This window comes from Stegodyphus dumicola, chromosome X2 (assembly GCF_044657685.1).
Source record: "Stegodyphus dumicola isolate Sdum_Otavi_A_Nest chromosome X2, ASM4465768v1".
In the NCBI taxonomy this organism is placed as follows: Eukaryota; Metazoa; Arthropoda; class Arachnida; order Araneae; family Eresidae; genus Stegodyphus; species Stegodyphus dumicola.
In genome coordinates this window covers 167,058,869-167,086,256 of record NC_140781.1, presented here as the reverse complement: position 1 = coordinate 167,086,256, position 27,388 = coordinate 167,058,869, and the positions used below count along the sequence as shown (strand labels likewise).

The 27,388-nt window shown below is 31.8% G+C and overlaps 1 protein-coding gene across 5 annotated transcripts in view; it reads left to right on the top strand.

Moving 5' to 3' along the window:
* The window catches only part of LOC118184380 (uncharacterized), a 139,953-nt gene that overhangs the window by 95,388 nt on the left and 17,177 nt on the right, over window positions 1-27,388 (top strand). For 3 of the 5 annotated variants that reach the window (XM_035354044.2, XM_035354043.2, XM_035354045.2), the window contains exon 6: window positions 4,447-19,520. In XM_035354044.2, the coding sequence (XP_035209935.2) occupies window positions 4,447-5,700 (1,254 nt within the window). In that variant the 3' untranslated portion in view covers window positions 5,701-19,520. Of the gene's footprint in view, window positions 1-4,446; window positions 19,521-27,388 lie in introns of those variants that run through there. The other 2 variants (XM_035354048.2, XM_035354047.2) reach the window with 2 other exon arrangements.

Genomic DNA, 27,388 nt, shown 5'->3' with positions numbered 1-27,388 from the left:
ATAAAAACATGTAGAAACTAGTGAGAACATTCTTTTGTGTACTGAGACAAATTTCTAATTGTTAGAAAAGGTGCTTAAAGAGAAGGAAATTGATATAAATTAGCCAAAATGTCTGGGAAGGCTTCAAATTAAAAAGATGCATAAATATTTTGTTGAGTATTGTTGCTACAACTTTTAATGTGTAATTATCTGAATATCATTTAAGAATCAATGTCGTAAATTACATGTATTTTAAACTGTGAAATTTTATTAGATTGGGATTTTAATAGGGCCTTTTTGAACAGATATTGTTAAAAAATAAATAATATTTAATAGTAGCCATGTAAATCCATAATGACTAAGGTTATCTTATACCTAATTTAATTATTTAAAACTAACTGCTTGCCCTTAAAAATTATCTCTGCATATTAAAGTGAGTTATTGCCTTTCATTAACCCTTACTGTAATCACAAGATGAAACACAAAAATGTAAAAATTCATTTAAAACTTATTCGCATCTAGTGAGACTTAAAATAATGCAAAACAACTTATCACCGCTGGTGCTTTAGTGGCTTATTAGAACCTTAAAGTATATTAACTGAGTCACAACCCCTGGGACTCTACACGAAGCTATGACATTAAAGACGTCAGACAGAGCCCAGCTAACTTTCAGAACTTGCCTCCCCCCCAACTGTGCCTACATCAGGTCTTTCAGGTTTGTTCTGATCAATAGTTCTCTCTCTAGGTAAGCAGCAGAAGTGACAACAGCCAGCCTTTTGTTGTGAATCATGCTGATTATGATTTTACTTCTCATTTTAACCTATGCTGCTTGACATAAAATCTATGTACTATTGACTAAAGATCTAGACTGAGCAAATATGTGACAAAATGAGATATGAAATAAAATCAACATAAAACTAACTGTTAGTCAAACATAAATAAAATGTCACTATCTCCTTTCAAATATGTTCAGTTCTTATAAGTGTAAAATATATAATGCTCCTTGATAAATTTCCTATATTTTATTCTCAGACGTAATAAAGATTATGTTAATTAAGTCATGTTTAATATAATAATACATCCTACTTAAGGATCTATTTTATTTTTAGAATGGTATTACAAAAGTGAAGTTCAGGGATATATAATATTTTTAATTGAATTTATTCAGTTCCCATTCGCTCATAGGTCCTTAATTTTTTTCATTAATGGTCCTTAAAAGTACTTAATTTCCATATGTAGAAATATGTACGAACCCTGTGTTCACAGATGAGGCCACATTCGCTAGGGATGGTGTGTTCAATCACCACAATCAGCATTTGTGCGCTCAGAAAAACCCCCACAGTGTGTGGCACCGCGCAGCACAACACTTCAAATTCAATGTGAGGGCGGGTTTGGGCAGCGACTTCTTAGTTGGGCCGTGCCTTTTACCATCCAGGCTGAATGCCGCAGATTCTTCCTGGCTTGCTTGACGGTATTCCACCAATTGTGAGGCGCTACATGTGGTTCCAAAATGATGGGGCACCTGCTCATTTTGGACTGGATGTTCGTAGCCATCTTAATAGATCACTCCTGCATCAATGGATTGGGCATGGTGGATCAGTTCCCTGGCCCCCACGCTCACCGGATTTATCGAGCTTTGATTTCTTTTTGTAGGGAGCCATCAAAAGTGTCATTTATCACGATCGTCTTGTGTCTGAAATGGATCTCATGGCAAGACTCGCCTGCACAGCTGCTACGAACAAAGAAACTCCTGGTGTGTTTGAACATGTTTGGCAATCAATGGTCCGTCGGTGTGAGGCATGTTTGGTGTCTGGGGCAAACTTCGAGTATCTGTTGTAACATTCAAGCTATCGAAACACTATTTGTATTCATGTCCAATAAATGTTTAAAATTAATCACTCTCTTGTTTCCTTTCCCATCTTCTACCTCTGACATTTCCGGGTATAGGTTCCTATGCAATTCTTAATCATTATGATGTGCCCTACCTCCTCTGCAAGTTTGTCCCAACATGTACGGTACACACCGTAAATGTGAAAATAGAGGATAGTCCTAAAACAACTTCCCCGATATATGAACCCTAGTAGTCTTATCTGCTGAACCAATAAAAATTTCAGATATTATTATTTGAAAGTATTCACTCGAGATTGTGATGATTTAACACAATAGCGCTCTAATGGTTATGGTTACAGTGAAAAAATTTTGAAATTTTCAAATGGAAACGCTCACTTTCTGCCCGTACAAATTGATCAGTGCATTGAAAAACCTTAAATGGTTTTCGAACGATACATGTATGATGAAAATGTCCAGAGTCAAACATTCGCAAAGAAGAGATCATCATCATTTCTCACCAGATATGAAGGTAGCGGGTGATCACTATTCTTCTTAACTGGGAACGTAAACTCTAAGAACTGTATTCCCTGGGCTATGAAAATCCTCACGATATTGTATGACATTTACATGAAGGTAAAGTGATTGTGTAGTGTGGTACTGTAAGTACATTTTGTTCTTGGTCTATACTGCTTTGAAAAGGTGACTTCTACAGGTATGAAAATGTGCTCCATCACAAGTGCTCGCTATAAAAATTGTAGAATTGCAGCAACGAAATGCCAATAATGTTTGGATGTAAGATGATGTTCCTCCACATGTTGTCACATGTGTTCAGCAAGTCCAAATTAAAGCAGCAAAATGTCGTTAATGGCATTGTTTGTATACAAGATGATGCTTCTCCATACGTAGCCACATGTGCTCAGTGAGTGCTGCAACAACACTTTACAACAGTCATCTGCTGTAATTTTGCAGTTTTGTGGCCACCGCAATCCCCCAAATTCATTGCTATGTATTTCTGGCTGGTCAGGTTATATGAGATGTAAGATGTATACATCAAATCCATGAGATTTGTCAAAATTGAAAGAACCCATACAGCATGAAGTTATACAGATTCCTCCTGCAGTGTCACATTTGTCACTGCTGTCAGCAATCTTCCACATGCAGTGCATTATCATCTGTGAAGGTGGGCACGTTGAAAACTTGTAATTCCAATAGAATTTTTTTCCCTCTTTCCTCTCTTTTGTCAGCATGGGTCCTTTACAATTCTCCTTGGAAATGTTTTAGACTAGAAATTTACATCATACGTGTATCATTCCAATGCCATTTATGGTTTTTCAATGCACTGATTGTTTGTGCTGGAAGAAAGTAAGGACTGCCATTTGAAAATTTTAAAAAATTTTCAATGTAACCATAACCGTGAGAATTTCGTTGTTTTAAATCATCACAATTTCAAGCACATACCATCAAATAATAATATCTCAAAATGTATTTTTGTTGTACAAAAAAAAAATTTTTACTGATTTTAATATTATGTAAATAATTTGTAATGCAAGTTTTTGTTCTGCATATCTGATTTTTCTCATTAATAGATATACCATAAAGAGGGTTAACTTTTTAATCATAAAGTATGAGGTCTATCAATATTTCCACAGTTCTGATGTTAACAGATTCTGAGAATTTTGTTTGTCTCCAAGTATGGCAATAACTTGCCTGTTATATGACATATAAAAACAAATAGAAATCCTTGTTCTAAAAGAAGTGGGAGGCATTTGTTCACTTTCATCTAAATGCTCTCATTAATGAATGAATAGAACTACATTTTTGCTAATTGACAAAGTGAAACACTTAGAGGTAAGTACTGTTAAAAGTACTTACCTCTTCATTTGACAATTTTTGAAGTAGTTCTTATAGGATTTTCCCTTTTATCCCATACTGTTCTGTTTTCAAATGGCCTTGATAATTTCAGTCATATGACACCTTTGTCCTCCGAAACTTGGATTTTGATTCTGGATAGAAGGAAACTGTTTGACAGGACCTGCTCAGGTGGTTAGGGAGGTGTGTATCTCCCCATTTTGGTCTAAAGAAAATCACAAATCAATAAGGATGCAGGAGCATAAGCCTTGTTACTACTGAGAAACCAGACTCCCCTCACCTCATGAGTTGAATGATTTTTATCCCCTGAGAAGGTCACATTGCAGCTTTCAAACTAGACTTATACAAGTCTAGTCACATTTTTGCAATGCCAAAAAATGTGTTGAATTGTAGCTCATCAAGCAATATGAGTAGTTCAGTAGTAGTATCCAGTACTGATTCTAATATTCCTTCTGAGAGTTATAATACTAATTATAATTATACTTCTAATTTAATATCTGTGACAGCAGTTGCTCGACAGCAGTCTAGTGATCTCATGGGCAGTTGCATGCTATATCAGATAGTGTTATTTAAAACCACTTAAAAACTCTACTAAAATTAGAATTCAATTACTTTGTGTAAAATTACATTGCTATAAAGACAAAATTATGCTTTTGCAATTAATCCCACTTTCAATTAAACTACTGCTTACAATTTTATGCTGAAGAATATATTTTCTTTCTTAAGGTGTAAATGTGTTTTTAAAATGTTTATCCTTTGTACGTATAGATACTTTGTGATGAAAAAGGAAGAATAGCTGACATGGTTGATGGATTAGAAGAAGAAAGTAAAAAATCCTTACAGATGGAAGCAGAATTAGAAAAACAGTTATGTGAGTTTGAGGTTGAAAGGGAACAGTTTAAAACCGAAATGGCAGAATTAGAAGCAAAAAACAGTGAATTGACTGCTGAAGTACAAAGGTTGCAGGAAGAGCTTGAAAACTTGCAGAAGCTATCAGCAAGTTCTAGTCTTAGTTCTTTGTCTCAATTAGGAGAAGGTGTGAGAAGTACTATTGTAACAATGGTTTCAACTCCACCTATACGTGCTGTACCCACAATATCTCCTACAGTTAGCCCACCACGGGGAGTTGCTCGTGCTCTTTGTCCAAAAGTTGGACCTGCTCCTGCAACGCCTGCAAAGCCTCCTGGTCTCATTCCTCAAGCTCCTACAAAGATCTGTCCTGCTACAGCTTCTAAACCTGTAGTATCTGCTGTTGCATCAAATGCAGTTTCACCATTGTGTAGCCCACCTTCATCAACTGCATTAAAAAGCTCTTCCAAAGTTGTGAAACCAGGATCTTTAGCTCCAGTAACTTCTTCGGTTTCAGATGGAGTAGGAACTCTATTACAAGTAGCTTCTGGTCCACAATATGCTGAAAATATGTTATCTCCACCTGAGGGTGAAAAAGGTGTCAGTGATATCAGTGCACAGTCTTCAAAAGTGTTTTGTAATGTTAAAGTTTCTAGTTCTGTGTCTGTTCATAAACCTGGAACAGCAGCTGTTCCTAATTCCACAAATGCCAAGAAGTTACCTATAGGAAGAGGAGCACCACCTCCTATTCCTCCTAATAAGCCAGTATTGCCACCACAAGCACTTCATAGGAAAGATACTGGTTCTAAGCCTCCAGTTCCGCCGCGTTCTGATGTAGCACCTGAAAACATTGCTGATAAGAATCTCCAGAGGGTAGGAATGCCTTCTAGATTTGTAGCTCCTCCTAAGGTAGCTACAGATGATTGCTCTGGGAATGTTACACCATCTGAAAAAGATGAGACTCAGGTGGGTGTTTCTAATGAAACATGTAACGTTGCCACTACTACCACCACTACCACCACTACCACCATTTCCACCACCACAGTTAATAATACTATAATTTCAGGTAATAATCTGGGACCTGAAGTATTAGTACAAGAATTAGCTGATTTTCAGCAAATTCTTGTCTCTATGGCTTCTAACAAGTTATCTAATTCTTTGAATTCAGATTGATTGTAAATGCTTGTTGATGATTGTAATACTACTGAAATATCTTAATGCAAGATACGTTCTGTGCTTCTAGAAAAATGTAAAAATATTGTCTGCTTTTCTAATTTATTGAAATATATTAGAATACATAGTTTTGGGAAGAACATACATTTGTATTTGTTAAGTATGTATAGGGCATCTACCATTAGTAATCGGAATTTAAAATTTAATTTTAAGTAACATGAAATAAAGTTCCTAAAAAAATTTAGCCATTTTCTGCTTTATGCTCAGTTGCTGATTTAAAAATTCTCATAATTTTTAGCTTTCATTTGAATGTTTGTATGAAAATCTGCATATTAATATTTTTTATTTGTTTTTTAATGTATGCCAGATATTTTGCATAAATAAACTGGATTGAAAAGTTAAAGGATAAATTGTGAAAAATAAAGTAAAACTCATATTTTTGGCCTAATTTTGCATGAAATTTGACTAAAATACTAATTCTAAAATTTTTTATCCAATTGTTGTTCAAATGAAGTTTGTCTGTTAAAAGTGATGGGCAGTTGAAAGAATGCAATGCAGAAAAAATTATCCAGAGCACTAAATATATCCCAAATATGTATACTCTTTAAATCAAGAAAAACAGTTTAATGAAACTGATGAAGTATCTTTTTGCGAACGGCAAGCCATCCAGGTGTACAACCACATTGGTTAGGTTAGATTAAGTTATTTCAATACAGAAAGGCATAATGGCTGTCTGCCTAAGAACAGGAATGCCTCAGTGGAGGATTTTCTGAAAGATCATGGCTTGTATTCACATTATGCGTGGGTGATACTCTGAAAACCAAGCATGCAGCCATCCCATTTGCCTGGTATTGAACCCAAACCTGGTCAAACTACCAGTTTTCAGCAGTCTTAACCACATGACCATTGCTGGGCCCAACCAAATTAGCTTTTACAGAAATGAGAAACATTCTGGTGGCCTTACAGGTAACTCTGAGCTTACTTTTATCTGGAGAGAAGCACATAATCAGATATTAAATTTAGAATGTTGCATGAAATATTGTATGAAAGATACTTTTCTTCAGGATAGGTCACCAGAATTTTGCTGACACTGTGAAAGCCCACATGTAAATCAGATTGCCAGATGCCAACTTCTGTTTAAGCCTAAATAAACTGTTTTTTAATATAAATTATTTTTATTGATACATTATTTTAACATAAAAGTATTTTACGATATATTAAAAAAATCTTTGAAGTCGCAAAAGTAGCAGAAGATGATGGATGTCACAAAAATTTCACAAAATCGCAAATATGAAATTTTAGTAACACAAACTTGTCAAGTCACAAATTTGCTGAAAAATTGTATGATCTGGCAACACTGCTATAACAGGAGAGTGGTAGGCCTTACTGTACATTCATGCTGTGTGATATCCTGATTAGATAAAACAGGTATATGCTTGAAATGATATAAAAAGCAATGTAGTGGAACCCTATAAGCTGAAATTGATTTCTCTTTGGAAATAAGTCTAGCTTTTGCTTGAAGAAAGATTTTAGATGTATACTAATCTGGAGGAAAGAAGATAAAAAACATGCTGAAAGACATAGATTTAAAAGTAGACACTGCTGTTTGCAGAAAAGTGATGTGAAATATCTCTATAAAAGGTGGTTTATATATATATATATATATATATATATATATATATATAATTTTTTTTTAGTTGAATTCTTAAATGCTCAGACGTGTAGAGATGAGATCTAGGCTCTATATATTTGTAAATAAGCTCTCAGCCCTGAATTCATGTTACTGAATGATTACATATGATAGCAATACTCATCTGTGAGTTATTCCCTGTTCTCTGAGAGTATGAGTTGATCTGTCTGCTTCCCTGCTTTAATTGAGACTTTATGTAGCAAGAGCAAGTGCACTTTATTAAATAGTTGGATTTGCTCCTACAAATTATCATACTTGCTTTTAAATAGCTGAACAATTATTGCCATTTTAGTTGTGTTGTAGAAATTTAATGTCTACCCCACTTCATATCATTCTTGCATTTTAAAACTTGTTTCAGAACTGCATTGTATATGTTTGCATTTTATAAATAATTAAATATAAAGAGTTTATGTAAATTTCTAACTTATATCTGATTAAACAACTAGAGTTAAATCTGCTTATATGAATTATCCTTTAATTTTCCATCCAGTATATAATTGAAAACTTTTTTTCTTCCTGCTGTCTGCTTTTTAATCTCAATTTGTTTATCTGAAAGTTTTCTCAAAAATATATTGGCATTCATAACTCAGCATTATTTCCTAAAATAATTATCTGGAGGCTATTAATGTTTTAATAGTGTATAAGATGCAGTTGCAGCAAAATGATGTGGATTTATTATTAATTGTAAATGAATTAGTTCAGTATTCCTCCCCCTTCCAGTGCAAGTCTTACAATATGACAGATGAATAATAACTTTCACAGTTTTGTGTCCAGTTCATGCTGTGTATGTATACATTTTCTCCTAGCAAACTTAAATGCATGTAATTTTAAATCCCATATTTTATTTGTGCTCTTTTCAAAATCTTGTACAGATCTGAAGTTAGTTAATAGTATGTAACATTGGTCTTGGTCCAGATAATTTGAAAAATTTTAACATGTTTAAAAGGTTTGTGCCTTAGGGGACATTACATGAGTAGTTCATGAATAATTTTATCATATTATGCTGCCTTTCAAAAGCTAAAATATTTCTTTTAAATATCAGTGACATTCTAAATCAATTATCACTGAAATCTGTAATCTTATAGCTATTTAATTTTATACATCAATGAACTGTGTAATTTGCAAAGAATTTCATTTTTGCTGTTTTTAATTAATGGAGGGTTCATAAAATGCATGAGTGCAGCTGTCTTGGAAGTACTTTTAATATTTTTAAGCTGTTAAACACGTATGATATAGTATAAAGTTTGCATGTGTCTGAGGCATTCTACTTAATTTTGCAAGTCTTGAACGAAAGTTTTTTTAATATATATATTCATGTTCATTAGTTATGCTTCAATGGAAACTGTTTAATTTTTTTTATGGTATCTTTGAGAGAACATATATTCTGGAAGTACAAATGATGTAAATTTTACATGGAAAGAGAATATCCTAATATGTTTCAATTTTAACATTTTATATTAAAAAACTTGAACATCTGTTGCCTTGTTTAAAATTTATCATGCCAATATATGCATTTTTAATAAAATTTATTGTATTTTCCTTAAAAATATTGACACAGAATAAATTTTAATTCAGACTTTGAACTGTGCCAAATGCTTATGTGAAGTGTTTATTTTTATACTTAAAATGTACTAAACTAATGGTGACTGCATGTGGCCCTTCAGGTTCTTATCTTTGGCCTGCTTCGTGGCTAACAAAATTATGATAGCAATAATTTACCACAAATTTTCTAACATATGCATATTTTCCTATTTTTCTGTTGGAAGCTAAGGATGCATATATATAATCATATTTATATTATATATACACTGACTACCAATAAGTATTTGGACACCTATGCAAATGACGATATCTCCGGTCCTAAGGTACGTCACGGACTCCGCCGGTATATATCGTGTAGGAAACAGCATCGGCTTTATGACAATGACATCGGCTTTATCACATGCAAGATGCCTCGCAGTTCGGAGCTCTCTGATTTCGAGAAAGGTATAATTATCGGGTATCACAAATGTGGCCGATCCTTAAGGGACATATCTAGGGATCTGAAGTACCCAAAATCGACAGTGGCCTATGTGATTAAGAAGTGGAAGGTGAGCGGTGGTCGGAATATGCCCCGAGTTGACAGACCAATGAAACTGGGAGATAGAGACCGACGAGTGCTGTCCAGAGAAATTCGGAAGAACCGCACCCAACCGATGGCCCTCATCCACGAAGAGTTTCAACAGGCACCCGGGAGTATTGTTTCAATGAATACCATCCGTAAGGAAGCACATCTGCTTGGTTTTCATGGTCGTGCTGCTCCCCATAAGCCTTTGATTACAAAGTCCAACCGAGCTGCTCGGTTAATGTGGTGCAAAGCACATCGAAATTGGACCGTAGATCAGTGGAATCGGGTTCTTTGGAGTGACGAATCAAGGTTCACCCTTTACCGTTCGGATGGCAGGGTCTGGGTCTGGCGTCTACTTGGAGAATGTCTCCTGCCAGAATGCATTGTGCCAACGGTCAAGTTCGGCGGAGATGGAATTATGGTCTGGGGGTGTTTCTCCTGGTATGGCTGGGACCCTTGGTCCCCATTCATGGTAAGCTCAACTCTGATGCCTACTGAACTATTTTGGATGACAATGTGCTTCCTACGTTGTGGCAGTTTTATGGGTTGGACCCCTGTTACTTTCAGGACGGCAATGCCTGTTGTCATGTTTCGACGTTAACCAAGGCTTGGTATGGTGCCAATGGAGTTCGTCGAATGGACTGGCCTGCCCAGAATCCAGACCTGAACCCTATCAAGAACCTCTGGGACGAGTTGCATCGCCGAATTCAGGGGTGCACTACCCGTGCAAAATCGGTGAAGGAACTTCTATGTCTTCTCCAAGTCGAGTGTAAGAAAATACCCCTAGCTGTCATACAAAGACTTGTGGAAAGTATGCCCCAGAGAGTCCACGCTGTAATTACATCTCGTGGAGGCTCTACCGACTATTGATTTTGAATAAAGTTAGTTTTTCTTTTTATCACAGGTGTCCAAATACTTATTGTTAGTCAGTGTATACAAAATTGCAGTTGAGATTTGGCTTTGGTTTAAATTGTTGCTTCCTATGAACACTCGTATTTTTCTCATTAGTGTTAAAATTTAAACCTTGCAATTTATGGGCATGAATATTTTATTGACAAAATGATATCAAGTTTACGTTTTTTTTTTTTTGTGTGTGTTTATTAGTTATGTATTTAGTCTTCGTGTAATTTTACCTTCAGTAATTTTGCAAAGCAAAAATAAATATGACTTACCTTGAAATTATCTATATTTGTTATTCCAGGACAGATTGCTAAATATTTATGAAATAAACTTGCATTCCTAAGCATTCCATACTTGCTCTGTATGTCATCAACACACATATAAAATTGGCTGTCAGTACAGGTGTTGGCCATCATTCTTTTAACCCATTAGCCGCTGGTGTTGCGTTGATGCAACGGTCAAAATAAATGCATATATAAATAAATATAACTGCATAAGATATTTTATACCAGCAGATGATTCTGTGTAGGGAATATTATGAAGATTATTTCTGTAAAAAAAATATTTGCCTTCAACAATAATTTTATTTATAATAATTAATCTCATACTTTAAGCAAAATTTAAACAAAATTTTAAAAAATTTTCGTATTTTTGCTGAAAATATTTAACGAAAGAATCGCCATCTTTATGAGTTATCTATTTTTAGTCAAGGTCACCGTTTATCAGAACATTACATCAATCATCTGTTTATATTTGTGTTGGGAAGGAAGGGAAAATAGGTGTTGCCTCCATTTTACTCATTCCTTTCGATGTTCTGGTTCATCTTCTGGCTGCTTTAAAAATGCCTATGTAGCGAGGTATCTTACATTAGACGAAGCTCTTCAAAGATTTTTTGATGAAGAAACAGATGGTGATAATGTTAATAATGACCAGAATGAAACTGATATTGTTCTTGTACCCCCAGAAGTTGCAGAAGTTAGTGATGAAAAAGAAGGGAATGACAACGTTTTAAATAATGATAATGATATTTTACCAAATGATATTGCTGGGGAAGTTAATTCACGTAAGAAGTAAGTTTCAGCCTTCTAAAAGCAGTGATAGTCATACGAAACAGTTTAAAAAGCAGAAAACTGAAAACTTGAAATTGATAAAAAAAAGAACTGTCAGTTATGTCTCAGGAAGGAAATAAAGAAAGAGATAGAACAGAAACTACAAAAGACAAAATACAAGGTAAAAACTATTTGAGAGATTTTCGATTTTCTTTTTAGAAATTTACTCTCTTCTCGTTGAACAGACAAATATATACGCTCAACAAAAAAAAAAAAAAAAAAAAACTCCCAGAATTTATTGCATCTGAAGCCTATATGAGAAGATTTATTAGAATATCATTGCTAACGAGATATCCTTCTTTACTTCAAGAAAAAATGTATTGGTCTCTTGATAAGGGCATTTCTGTTCCTTTTGTACGAGAATCGATATCACGTTTGCAGTACAGGAATATGAAGCAAAATTTGCCTTTAGCTGACAATAGTCTTATTGACAATACTGATAAATTGCATAAGGTGAGAGCGTATCTAAACTTACTAAATATCACGACTTTCTATTACTGGAAATAAAAGGTCTCTTTTAGATTTCAGGTGCGAGATTGCATTATTCCTTTTGCAAACTCCTATTGAGAGCGTAGAATTAGCCAGAAATAGATCATCAGCAGGAAAACCTAGGAAATTCAGCATTCAAAAACAATTGCATGGAGATGATAGACATTTTTTTGTAAAGTCCGATGTTAACAAAAGACTTCGTAGTAAAGAGTGCCATAGCCAGACTGTTTATGGATGCAAAGTATGTAATGTAGCTTTACATCATGTTTGTAGTGAAGCTTTTCATGCTTGAATCTTTCAATTGAAATAATCTGTATTTGTAAAAGAAATATAATGTATATTTTAATATTAAATTAATTACAAGTAAAGTGATTTGTAGATTTATAAAACATTATACAACTAAAAAGTAATCCAGTGCTCCACCTAAAGGAAACATCGCACGAGTATAATCCTATTCACTAAACATCCGCTGACATTGCGTGAACGCAACACTCGCTTTTTCCACAGGTAAGAGCATTTTTTTTATTTTCAATGTAAATTTATGTTATAAATGCTTAATTTAATATTTGTTATTTTCATTAGAAAAGAATCATTCCTTATAGTTTTGGCGGTTAATGGGTTAAATCTGTCAGTCTAAAACATGTGAACTGACAAAAAGTTGTTCCATGCAACATCCCAGGTAATATCCCCCCTTCAAATAAATATGAAATAAATAATTATACCAATTACGGAATATTTTAAGTGCTTCTGTGTATTTCTGATGCAGTGTCTGTGGAAACGCATGCAATTTAGAAGATAACAAATGGTTTTCTTGGAAACAATCTGATACTTAAGAGAATCAAATTAATATTAGTAAGTTTGACAAAACTAAAATAAATACTTGGTATTTTCGTAACCTTCTGAACATTGCACAGCTGCTATACTGCGCATTGTTTAACTTGGAATCATCAAAAGAAATATGTTTAATGGTACAATGTATATTCACTGTTATTTTGCTTTGGACTTATGCAAAATATCTTTTTCTTTATTTATTTATCACTTAAGTTTCTTTGGGGGGAGTGTGTTAGAAAATATTTTAAGGATTTCTTAAGTCCCAGTTTAAGTTTGAAAGCAAATATTCAACAAGAATTTTTAGTAAACAAAAAAGAAAGACTTTCTGTATTTATTACTTTTCACGTTAGAAAGGAAACTTGTTTGGTCTTTTTAGGTTGTCTGATAGTAATTTCCAGATGTGGAATATTTAGGCTTACGTTTAACTATTAACTTTGTTAAATAAAATCGTATGTACAACTGTATACGTAGTTACAGAAGGTATGAGATGTTATGTTTAATACTAAAATGTGATATGTTGCATATATATTAAAAATCAAAGGCTTGGTAGGCATGTTTTGTTCCTCAGTTGTAAAAATTGTGTTGTTTATTATGATGTGTGTTTTCAGTAATTTTGCCGTTTCTTGTTTAGTTTTTAACATTTGAAACATAGGTTGTAAATTTATTCAGTATTTTGAGTACTTATTCTACATTCACAACATTTTAATTTTTCTATTTAGTAGTACATTGATTTGTGGAATTGAGCATTGAATTTTAAATTTTTATTTAAACCTCTTCGGGAATAAGTTTTGTGTCAAGATATTTTGCAGAAAGAAAACCCTATGCAAATGTTTAGTGGAACTTTTTCTTCATTTGGGGGCTGGAAAGTATTAGATTTCAGTTAAAATGCAGCCTTTTAATGGCTTAAACTGCAGTTTGCCATGCCTTCATGAAACCTTATTTTCTATAGAAGGAATAATTAAGGAATGATTTGTTACCAATATTGAAGAACCTGATCTTGTTAGATTACGTTTCCTTTCCACCTTCTTTTCAGCTATATTTAACTATTCCTTTTAATAAATTATAGTGGGCCTTAATTTTTTTTTTTTTTTTTTTTTTCCTCTCTTAGAGCTGCCATGAGTAGCAGATGGTAGGATCAGAAGCAGTCACTTGCTGATGGCAAGGCTTTGGCAAATTTTTTATATATTAATATGTTGCAGCTCAGATCGTATGCCTTATAGTTACATTGCATTGCATACCTGTATTACATTTAGATGGTTAACATAGATCTCTGCCCCTTTTTTATATATTTTTTCAAGCTTATTAGTGCTTATACACAAATCAGTTAAATCAAATCTTATTCCAGTCATAATGACAGCTATTCCACATGAGTGTAGAGACACCTCTACCACAACCAAAACAAAAATTAAGAATAAATGTATTGCTTTTTGGGTATTTGCAGTTAATACAAGTTTAGATTATAAAATATACTGTGAGTTTTGCAAATACTTTGTCCATAGACATTAAGAAGATAACACATTTAAAAAAAATTTAAAACACATTTTAAAAAAATTTGGGGTAAAGTAGCTGATATCTCATGCATTTGGTTGTCTCAGTTGCTGCAGTTTGTGACATAAATGTCTACAAAGCAATAAAAAATGCAGTTGCTGTCTTCAGAATTAGATTACAGTTTTCATTTCTGCGAACCTCAAACTGTAAAAAATACGTGGTAAGTATTTCTTCATTTCACACAGCATTGGCATTGAATAAAGCATTATTAAACAGTTTTGAGTTAATTTTATGGTTTATAATTATTTATGTTTCAGTTGTTTAAATAGATACTTTTTTAACTGAAGATACTAAATACGTAATTTTATAAATTACACTGGTCATATAAATATTGCAGCAATTTAGTAATTACTTTCAAGGAGAAGTTCATTATTTGAAATTTAATTAAGTTCATAGATTTTCTACCTCCCCTTTCTCTAGCTCCATGATTTCTTCCTGGTTTATCATTCATTACTTATTTTAAGTTCAATTGTTAGTAGCAACATTTGCCAGTTAATTTAAGAACAAAAAACATTTTTAGTACAATACTATTTCAAAGGCAACAGCTTATTAAGTCCACTATCTTTCATGGCAATGATGTACATAGATTTTATAGCAGAAATCTTTTCTCATGTGAATAGTACCCAGTATTATTTAAATATAATCAACTAAAGTAACAAATTATTAGATTCTTAAATTATATGCCATATTTTCTATTAATCAGGAAATTAATGGGATTTTCCATATTGAATACAGAATTAACCTTTAAATCTTTTTGTGGGAACACCATTCATCCCTTTCTGTTTTTGTAGTTTTAAATTTACAGCATCTGCTTTTGAAAACTTTTTAATAAATTTATGGTAATTTTTCTTCATCAGTTGTGATTTTAATATGAAATCAATATGTGAGAAGGGTAGAAACTGTATCTATTATTTTTCTTACACCAACCATATATGATGAAATCTTCATCATTTTTTTTTCATTAGATTTTACTGTTTATATGTTCATTTGCATATTAAAAATTGATTCCTAATGTTAAAAAGTATTTAAGAAACAGAAAATATTGATTTGGCTTTCATTAATGTAGTGAAATATATTTGATATTTTTCTGTGTTGGATTTGAAAGCAAAAGCAGCCCTTTTTTTTACACCTTTTTTGTTTTAATTTGATTGTATTTATATTATATACTTATTTATTATTGAAAGAAAAGGAATGCAAGTAATCAAGATAATCATTCATTAGCCCAAAATTCTGAATCATGAAAAATTGTATTCTCATTTTGTATTTGAAAGTATGTGAATAGCAATTGAAAGTCATTTATAAATATTAAACAGTACAGGTATTTTGAAAGTGCAGTCTTGTGTTAAGTTTAAATCTTAAATTGCATTGCGGAGTGCACAGTATTGTCCTTAATCAAAGTTGTGTTCTTTACAAAGTCTTGTGTATATCATACCTAGAAGCCAGAAAAGTGTTCTTATACTGAATTAATTATACAGTTGAAATTAACCCCTTCTACCCCCCCCCAAATTAAAAGACAAATTTTAGTTTGTTCCAAAAAACCAGTCTTTTGTATCAAATGGAATTTCCTCTTATGTTGCATAATTTTATTGCTTGCCTTTAATAACATTTTTAAAAATTTTAAAATGGTCCTGATTTTGACAAAATTGTTTATTTTACATTATTTTAAAATTAAAATATTTGAAATATTACACTGTTAGAAGACCAAGGAACTTTTCATCAACTTATTTGAGCTTCTTCTTTCTATTTTTCATATGAGCAGTCATCTAGTCAACTGTTTTAAGAATTAAATATGGAAGTTTCTAGAAGCAAATAGATCATTCCAAAACATTAATGACTAAACCCTGCCTGCAGAATTTTTTAAGAAAATGGGTCTGTACTTAATTTCTTAGATTTTAGGTGCAGGATGTCATCATTGTTGTTTTAACTACTGTTTTAGATGGTCAAATGCCGAAGTTAAAACTGTTTGTGATTCATAGCACAAAATGTTTTTCTTTTAGCTTCCCTGTGTGTAACTTGTAGTTTTGAAGATGAGAAATGTTACCTTTCTTATTATCCTGTTCTGCTAGTAAGAACTGAAAATCCATTGTTTTCCTGGCTTTATTTGCCTAAAATCAAAGTCTCATATTTTAGTTCTTTTAAAAATTAAATTGGGTATGGAAAGAAATAGAAAATTTTGCTAGTGCCTACTTCTTGGCAGAAATACCTGTGGATGTTTAATTCATTTCAGGTTGTAAATAAACTTTTTGCTGGATTCATAACTAAGTAAATTTTCTTGTGTGGAAACAAATATAAAATTAAATAAATTTTGTGTTTATTTTAAAATGTCATCGTGATTACATATATTTGGATGTTGCTAATGTTTTTTCCCGTTAAAAAGGGAGGGAGGTTTGTCTTTCCATTCTTTCAAACTGTGTGTATATGAAAGCATACATTTAATTTTTTTTAGAATTCTTTTCTCAGCCATTTCAGTGTATTTAATATATTTCTTGGTAATAATTTTAAAATCTTTTTATAAGATACATATGTTTTTCTAAAGTTTTATTTGAATAATTTCTTTTTCTTCCTTTATATTGCTATTACATTCTGAAAATTTTTCATAACTTACAAATTGACAGACTGTTAGAAATGGTTATTCTAACAAAACATGTACCCACTCATCTCAGAACAAAATCTTTTCAGGATTGTAGGTTATGTTATTATATACTTTTGATATTTATTTTGTTTAAATGCTGCCTAAGTAATAAATGTAGCAAAAGTAGCTCTTAAAAAACAATTGTATGAAATTATTTTGAGAACAGTTGCTCCATTCCTCTTAAGTTTTTCTGTTTCTGTTGCATAGATCTACTTTTCTTGGAATAGAAATTCATGAAGTATTGTCTGTGGAATTAGCAATAAAATGAAGCCTGCAACTTTAGCCTGTACCTAGATAACCTGAAAGCATATTTAATTTTTAATGATTATAAAGAGGGAAGTTATCAGTTATATGATAAAATTCGTTTTAGAATATATGAATGCTTCTGTAACTTTATGGCTTATAATTTATTGAAAATTTGGAAAGTAATTGCATTCAGTTGTGCTTTATTACTTAAACAGTGAAAAAATTAAATATGCTGCAAGTTAATGAACAAACAGATTGTGTAAAATTTCTATTAGGCTTACCAGATTCAAGACTTGTTACTTGAAGCTTTTAAAAAGTTTGAAAGTTTTGAAAGATATAAAATTTCGTTGGATGGGACCTAAGAAGCATCCCTTGTGTTGAAAAGATGAATTTTTAATAATCATCAACTTTAATTTATTTTAGTAACCAATTAAGAAGAAATCGCTAATGTATTGAATAAGTAATTTATCTTAAGACTGAAAAACTCAAGAATTTAATTAAAAATGTTAGAGTTACAAAGTCCATCTGTTCAATGTATATATTCTTTATTTTTCTTTTGCAGGTTTTTGAAAATAAACTTTTTTTCTCAGTTATATTGTTCTCCCATTTCACTGCTATCGTTGATACAGAATATGTCTTTGTGTCCCGTTCTTTAGTTCAGTTTTGCTTTATGTATGTGTGTGTGTGTGTATATATATTAGATATATATAAGAGTATTGGGAAATATTGATATTATTTTTATATCTTTATATATATACAGAAGGTATTATTTGTCACTCTTGTACTTTCTAACATTGTTTCTAAATTTTAAAATTTTTAGGTAGGTTGAAGTATATTGTATTATAGCATTAGTTGTTCTTTAATAATTTTAATTCAGTTTCCTCTGTCCCATTTTGAAGTTATTTTTAAAAACCTTCTGATTACAAAGATGTTCTCTAAATAAAGGTTTTTTCTCCCCTTAAAAATGTATTTATTCAGTTACATTTTCTTGAAAATTTATTTGAAATAAAGTGTTGTGAGATTAAAATTTTTTAGAGAAGTCATGTTGCTGCTGTTAAAGTATTTGAAATATTTGATTATCATGTTGAACTTCTTACACTAGTATCATTGCTTGTCTATTTTAAAATTGTACATTTTCTTAAATTTTTATATTAGATTTTTTTTATTAACTGAATTAATTTTATTTAATTAACTGAAAATATATATGCAGGTATTCATAAATTAAAAAAATTTTCCACCACTTCTGTATAATGATAAAATAATTCATTTTTGTGTACAAAAAGTATGAGCTCTTGAAAATCTTGTCTTTGCATTTCGGAAGAAAAGGAAATATGTGTGCAATGAAAAAAAGTTCATTTTTAATACTTCAGGGAAATAAATATAAACTTTGAAATATCATTTGTAAGTTATATGTCTGTTTTTAGTCACCGAAATTTATATATTTTAAGACCCCAAAGGGAAAATTTAACTGATATTATGAAGCAAACCGTTTCTCGCTTTCTTTAGCAGTAAATTGCTAACTAACTTTCTTTAGCAGTAACACATTTATTTAAAAATATTTCGGAATGATTATGTCTTTCGAAACCATTTGTGTTCTCTCTCATTTTTCTTTATTTTATGCTAGATTTGTAAGTCAAATCTTGTAATGATAAATTGCTTCTTTTGCTGATAATTCTATATTTCGAATTTATAATTTGTTGTTCAGGGAAAAATTCTTTCCATCAGTTCATATGTGATGTAAAATTCACCCATCTATGCCACTTTTCCTTCCTGTTTTTTAAAATGCAGAATGCATTCTTACTTACCTTTCTTGTAATGTGATGAAAGACAAATTTTAGATTCATTTATTAAGCACATTAAGTGATGATATTGCTTTTGATAAAAAAAATTATTATTATCTTTAAGTGTTACATAAAATACCATGTATTGATGTGTAGAATTCTCACCAGAAATTAATTTTTTGAACGTAGCATGTTTTAGATGTCAGTCTTGGTGGTGCTGGTGGTGGTAGCATATATATATATGTTAATAATGCAGTTCAAGGTCATGGCCTTTCTTATAATCGCTCATTATTTATTATTCTAATGCTCTTTTCTTTAATATTTTTCAGTGTGGATCAGCTTAAGATATCTTTTTATCTTTAATAACTCCCTGCACTTGAAATTAACTGTTGCTTCTTATATCTCTCTGACTTGATATTTAAAATGTTATTTTAAATGTTAGTGATATTTATATACAACTAACAAATAAAGAAGTGGCTTAGTTTTTTGTAAGGTTTGCGTGGAACATTTATAAATATATTTTTTAGTGTTAGTAATAAAAGGAATACAATTTGTTGTTAAGCAAAGAAAAAATATTTTCTCTTTTTAAATATATTTTACAAAAAAATTCCTAGGCTATAAATAACTATAATTGAACATTTAACTTATTTTAATATAAATGAAGAAAAGTTTGTTACCAGTATAAATATTGTAATGTTTTATCAAATTTCTGTAAGAATACTCATTCACACTCAGTGTTGTAAAGTGACCTATATTTAACATTATTAAAAATGACTCATGACATGTAGTAGCACCTTAAGACTTTGTACTTTCACTGAAGTGCACCAATTAAGAAATAATTGTGTAATGCTGCCAAAATGGAAGAAGGAAGAAGTTTTGAGAAATTTATGTGTGTGAGATATCAGGATAATGTTAAAGGAAGTTTTAAATAGATGTACTCTTATAAGCTGGCTTGCAGGCTGCATTTTGGATGTCAGAATGGAATTTATGCAATCCCCCCGTACACACACGTTTGAGGAGTCCAAAAGATTATGCAGTAAACGTGGTGATATGTTAAGGTTCATATTTGGTCCTTCACATTACTTATTAGAATCAGTCAGTTAAAGAAATGGAAAAGAACCCATAAGTAAACTTTCTTTTCTAATACCTATATCACTATATTTGGGTTAATGAAAAGTATAGAAAGTATGCTATTTTAGAAATGCTTTATAATACAAATGGTGTGTTTATCATTATGTAAAATATAAGAAAGATTTGATAATTTCAGTCTTGAATGCTGTGTAGCAAGCAGTCCAAGGAACGGTATCAGTTGATTCTTCTTATTTGTAAATTCTAGATGAAAATTTCTTATGGTTTTTCTATATATCATTCATAAAGTTGGAAAATTATTTGACATTTCTCTTTTTTTTGATGGTGTTTGTTTTTGTCGATGTGGGGATATAAAATTACTTTAGAAATTTTGTATGGAAAAGGTAATATTTAATTAGCATTCTTAATGCTATCTGAGCTTGAAATTTCAGTCATTTTTCCAATTATCTTAATGACAATAAGACTTTCAAGTTTTTCAAAGTTTTTTGAAGCTAATGTGGTGAAATAAGATGTCATTTCATTTTCAACTGGTCTGTTTCCTAAGTAAAGTTTTATAACATTCTATTTTAAGTGGGGATGGATGGGAACGTTTAATGATTTCCATGTCAGATTGCTTATTAGTATTTATATATTGCATTAAACCACCAGTATTTGTTTCAATTATTTAACTTAATGAAATTTATTTTGTTTATTTCTATATTTCTTATGAAAATTTTCTTTTACTGAAACATTTATTATTGTGGTAAAAAAAAAAAATTCATATTCGTAAACCAACTGGGATCTAAAGAAACAAGTATGATGAAATCTTCTAGCAAAACATAAACAATGAAGAACATTTCAAATTTAGCATCACATTCATATTGTAAACAAATTACTACCTTATATTAGATCCACTGTCTTATCTTACTAATTGGAATGTTTTTTAACCCGCGGGAAAGCTCGTGGGGTGTACCATACCCCAACCTTACATAAAAGTGGAATATTCCTAACTTGTGAAACTGAAATTCTGTGCTGCTTTCAGTAGCTGAGTTTCTAGTTGTGGTTGACTTTCAGAACCGCTTTTTCTTTGCCTGTGTGTTTCAGAAAAAGATTTATCGGTATTTTGTTGGAACTGGGGTATGATACACCCCACGCGCCTGTCCGTGTAAGTGTTTTTCTGACTGAATATTTAGTTCAGAAATTTATTTCTAGAGTGTAACAGTAAATATTTCTACTCACAAGTGATTTTTAAAGTACTTGACATTAAATTCTTAAAAATTTCTAACTGAATTATGGTAAAAAGAATGAGTCCCTATAAACTGGAGATGCAACGCATGTGAGATTTATTAGAAATATTTGAAAGCGATGAAGATTGCATTTCGGAAACTGAAGATGAAACTAAGAATATTTTCTACAATGTTTTGGTTTCGAAAAAGATAAAACATTAATTCCTGATGTTCCTAAAAAAGGAAAAACTGTTCTTATGCTTTCAACATTATATAACGATCATACTATAGATGATACTATTGGAGAAAATAAAACGTCAGGAATTATATGTTTTAATAATATGACTAACGGAGCAGTGGATATGGGGGATGAAATGTCAGCCAAATATTCAATTGCCAGAATAGCAAAGAGGTAGCTAATGGTAATTTTCTTTCCTGCACTGAATGTTGCTGTAATAAATGCTTGAATTATATTACATTCAACTGCTAATCCACCAACCAGAAACAGAAGTCTGGTTTTGAAGGACTTAGCATTACAATTAATGAAAAAAAAGTATTGAATGAAGAATCAAAGATTAATACTTTTCCAAGAAATTGACGTACTGCATGCAAAACAAAAGCAGAAGTTTCAACGAAGAATTAAAACGAATACATGAAATTCGAAACAACTAAGTATGAAAGATGTGATAAATTTTTTGTCCTGGCACCAAGGACAGAAGAACGTGAATGCAATGTTTAAAATATGAAAGCATTCTGTGCCAAGAACACATGAATGTATTTCGTTCAAAGTGTGAAGAAATAAAATAAGCATGGTGTATTAGAGATGCAATGAAACTTAGAGACATGATGTATATTTTTTTATTATTTTCATTTATCTTAATTTTAACTCTAAGATTATTTCGGAAATTAATTTTTTGAAACCCAATTATTATTCACGTATTTATAATACATGAGAACAAAAAAAAAAAAAAAAAAAAAAAAAAAAGTTTTAAAACTAAATAATACTATTTTTATCATATTTTAAATATTGGGGTATGTGATACCCCATGTGCCCACTCTAGTAATTTTTCCTGGTGCAACTTCCGCCGGGTTAATAGTTTCATTCTCCAAATTTTATTAAAAGAATTAGGATTACCTTTGTTTTTTATTTATTTATAGCTGTATTTATAGCTGCTTGCAAAAGATTGTTGGTTTTTAAATGTATTTAATTACAGTAAAAAATGCACATACACATTTTCCAAGAATCCCATATTTTAGCCTCGTCTTTATTAAGAAACTCTTGCTTTTAAACAGCCGAGAATTTGTAGTAGTTTTCATGTTCTTTTAGTCTTCTGAATAAGGTTTATCCTTAATATCAATATCACTACTTCTAAACTTTTAAACTACTTTTCACAAACATTCAGTTCATTGTGGCTGCGGTGTTCTTCCTGTAGGTTTTACAGACTATCTATTTCATTCTGCTCCAGTTTTTTTTATTTATTTTTTTTTTTCAGGGTGTAGAGTGCACAGTTAGTACAGGCTAATCACTATATTAGGACCATTATTATCAAATTTTATTCATAATTCTTTAACTTTATATTTGGTATCAGTTCACAACCTCGACACTATGTTATATGTTGTAAACTGTAAACGAAGTTATAAACAAATATCATGAAAAATTTATCATTGATTGCATTGATATCAAGTGATAGCTAATTAGCAATCATTTTTAACATGTACAGTAGTCTTGAAGTTGTGAACTGGTATCAGGTATAAAATTCAAGACTTTTGAAGAAAATTTGATTATAATTGTGGTGATTAGCCTGTCAGAATTAAACATGCTTACAAACCAGGGGAGGAGGCTCACTAGCGGCCAAGTAGTAGAGTCACTGAACACTGGTAATTTGGTCTGAGGTTCAAATCCCAGCGAACGGGCTGGTTGCATAGGTGTTTTTGTGGTTTTCATCATGATGTATACGAGACAGTTTCCCTTATAAAGTCGAAAGGCACCCCTTAGGCAGATAGCTGTCAAGTGTATTGTGATATTCAAATAAACCATAACCAGGGCAGGGGTTATACTTTTCTTTAACTAACCAAATCAGTAAAAAGTCCAGTCGTAGCTACCTAAGTGGCATTGTTCTTACAAAGTTTATTTGCAGTCAAGTTATATAGTTTTCCGTGTATATAAATATGGTGGCTTTTTGCTTGTATAAGCCAGTGTGAAAAGAAAATAAATAAAATTATAGCTATTACTAGAAATCTTGCATCAGTTATTTGAAAATCAACATGATTTTAACTTAAACTGGAAGAAAAGTTTTGTTTCAGAACTCAAAATTTTCATGTAGAAGTAACTGTTTCTAAAAATTAAGTCCTAAACCAAAATTCCAATGTGTCAAAGCACAAGGCTGTTTTTCAAAATCCCTTTCAACTAGCTAGACCCACGTTGTTTGGCCTCGGGTCAATATCCAGTTAATAAGTTGGCTGCATGAGCATTTTCTTAGCTTTCCATTTGTGTAATGTATAATGTAAATACGAGCCACTCGCCATTTGAAAGTACATATGCAGATAGCTTTGTGTGCTTTGCCATAATCAAATTTACTATTCGACTGTTTAATCTTAACAGAGCATTCATTTTCTGCTTTCAAAATTTAAAAAGCAAATGAATGCCACACATGCACACATGATGGTTTTTATGAGTTATTCTTCCTATTCTGTAATATGTATTTGAGTAATTTCACTCTGTCTGAGGTTTGAAAAACTACTGCTGCCTATCCAAAGAAAGCAGATATTTTCTGAATTTAAGAGCAACTGCAAGCTTAGTCTCTGATGGGCATAATATGCTGGTATACGAAATTAAAAGATAATTGCAAAAGTGATGTGCAGTGACTGACTGGAATTCTTTTGAATATAGTTCTTTATACACTGAACTGATTTGAGTTTCTCTATGAACAGTACCTGGGTCTAATCATCTTGGTTCCATTGGCAATGAAGATGACAACATGATGAAGACCATCACTGAGTAGCAGGTTTGCTTATTCAAGTACCAGTGGTTGCTAACAAATGCCGAGTTTAACGGTTCCATAATAATTGCTTTATTCTCGCAGTCTTGCTATTGAATGATTTAACCAGCAAGATGATTAATTATTTCTATGCTTAAAATTGACTTGCTTTATGTTCACATAGAAAAAGCGCACTTGCGGTCTGTATTTCTGTTGCATCAATTTAACTGAAGTGAGGCAGAAGTAGATTGGGGAGAATATCGTTCCAGTTTTTCTGTTTTTAAGGTGTGCAGAAGATCTGCTTTTATTGGACTGGAATCTGAATGCAGTTAGTTTGAGTAATGTGTATGGTTTCCCAAAATAACACATTACTTTTTTATTACTGTAATCCTGTCCATTTGTTTGTTTGCTGTATTATAAGATTTTACGAGTATTTTTTAAGTGGGGTCTTTTTACTTAGTTTGAAAATTTTTTAATGTACTGTAGTTATTTATGCTCAGAAGAATGTTTGTTTATAACTAGGTAATTTTTAAAAAGTTAACAAAACAGTTCCGTAATGCAATATAAATTTAGTAAATACCATTAGATTTAAAAAACAAACCTTCTGAATAGGTAACGACTCGGTAGTTTTTAGAATTTTTTTATGATGTTTATTTTTAAGATGACATTTTTCATCGTCTTTCTAATTTCAGTTTCTTTAATGGCAAAATTTCAGTCTATTAGCAGACGTTTTGATATAAAAAGTGCAGAATCTGGCAACAAACTTGGTGTTGTAAATATATAGATGGAATATAAAAATGTTTTGAAGAAAGGCATATCAGCATTAAAAATTGCATCATAGTTATTACGTCCAAGAGTTTCAGTGCAAAATTACCGTGTATCGTTATGTGCTACTCAGTAAAAGGAATGATGCTGCATAGACAGTTCATCTGTTTTCGAGATTGAATTAGACATTAGGCTTACTTGTCGTCTCGGTTTGACTGGGACTATTCCGCCAAGTTTGCCATTTTGTCCCGGTTATTTGCTAAAATTTTAAAAGTACCAAATATACAAGGGAAAAAATGGTGCAGCCTCGGGTAAAATGGCGATTAAAATATTCTGTTACACTCGCCGTTGCCAATCTAAATATTTTGTATCTAGATCTGCTTTTAATGTTGCCCAGAGGTTTTCCTCCAAAATGATGGCAGAAATCTTTCTCACATTAAGCTGTGAGAAAACAGTTTTAGTGGAGCAGATTCTTTTAATTAGATAAACAACAATGCATTAACATGGTCTGAAATTAAAGCTTCGGGGGAAGAAATAAATAAAATTGTCGCAAATAATGCAATAGACGTTGCAATGTTTTTAGAAGTTGTGCTCTCAAAAGTATTTTGGTCAGCTAATTATGAAATTTGGGAAAATAAATGTTGTGAAAAAAAAGTGGAAATAACTTTTCGGTCATTTAAACGAAAAATATTTCATTGGTCAGTCTTGTTCATGTAACAGCATACATTTTCCACATTATTTTGTAACTTGTAGTTCAAATTGATAGATTCGAATCATGAATGTTCTTAAGTAAAGATATATAACGATATGATTAAAATAATTGAGAAAAGCTTTTAGTGCTAAAAGTGGATTGTAGCAGCTTGAAAATATTATTTAGGTTTTCTAATGCTCTTTCTTGTTACTAATGAATGGTTATGGAAATTATTCACTTTAATATGCTAGACAGACTTCATGTATTTTGGTATCATAGTTGCTGGCTTAGCTTTCGAGGAATGGATTGTCTGATTAGGCAAATCTCATTAGAGCATTAGAGCTATCTGCTTACGTGGAAGGATGCCTTCATGAAGAACTTAAGAAAAACTTCTCCAACATAACATATGAGGAAAATGTCACACAACTACTCCGCTTCGCCAATGGTAGTAGAACATGACAAACTGCTAACGTCTCGAAGCCTTAACCAAGTGGCCTTCTGAACTTTCAGGGAAAGTATGTCAAATAGCTGTAGGGTTTTCAACGAATTGTTAATGGGAGATTTAAAGCTGAGCGCATCCGAGTACAGACTTCAAAAAACTATCTTGAATATGCAGTTTCATTTTGTTCCACTAGTTACTGCAGTTCCATTATTATCGGCGTAATCCTGTAAGTCATTATTTTGAGTCCTAAAGCTCATTTTTGGCTTGAGGGAAAATGCAAGCATATCTTCGAAGAAGGAGTGTTACTAAAGAGCAATATAATGCTATCATAAGTTGCGATGTTAGAACTGCATACATTGCTGAAAATGGTCTTGAGGAAGTTTAATTCAATTATAATTGTGAATTCCTCGAATACCTAAAATCTATCTTGTGCCTTTCTTATAGATTCTTCTTAGAGAGGGAAATATAGTTTAGGATTTTTGTACTGAAAGAAAATTGTGGCAGTATATGCATCAACAGCCAGCCGGCATACTGAGAGAGGGAAAATCAGTGAAATATCTGTATGCTTGGAAGTCGAGAAATCAAGAAGATTGGAAGTGTTGCCGCTTGTGTTTCTGCTTGTTCATGAGCTATGGGCATGGGCCAACACAACTTTGTATGGAAATTCTTAAAAAAAAGTAAAAAATTGTCTGCAGTTTGATCTTCACGAACGTATCCTTTCTCGGGTGGCATTTTCTGAGGAATTTTATTGCTCCTATGAGGAAAAGTCGAACAAATCTTTGAAGATCTGATAAAATTTAGGTCCGTAATACGTTTCACAAGATGTGATGGAATGTTTCATTTCATGAATTTTGCAAGTGGCTGTGGGAAGCTCTATTTACTGTCGTGGAAAGGCGAGTATTGTGCGTAGGATGCAGAAAATGCTTGTACTTTGTTGAAAAATTGTGCTCACTTTTGAGTATCGTAGAGTAAACTGTTTCTATGCAGAAAATGAGATACGGATCGTGTTATCCTCTTAAGAAGCAGAAATAATGTAACATTTATTTTTAATGTAATTTAATTAATTTTGTAAATATAACGCTGATTTTTGTTGTTTGACTTCTGAATGTAACATTTGCAAATAATCTATAAAAACGTTCTATATAAACGTAATAAATTTTGTACACAGATTCGCAGCTTCTACTG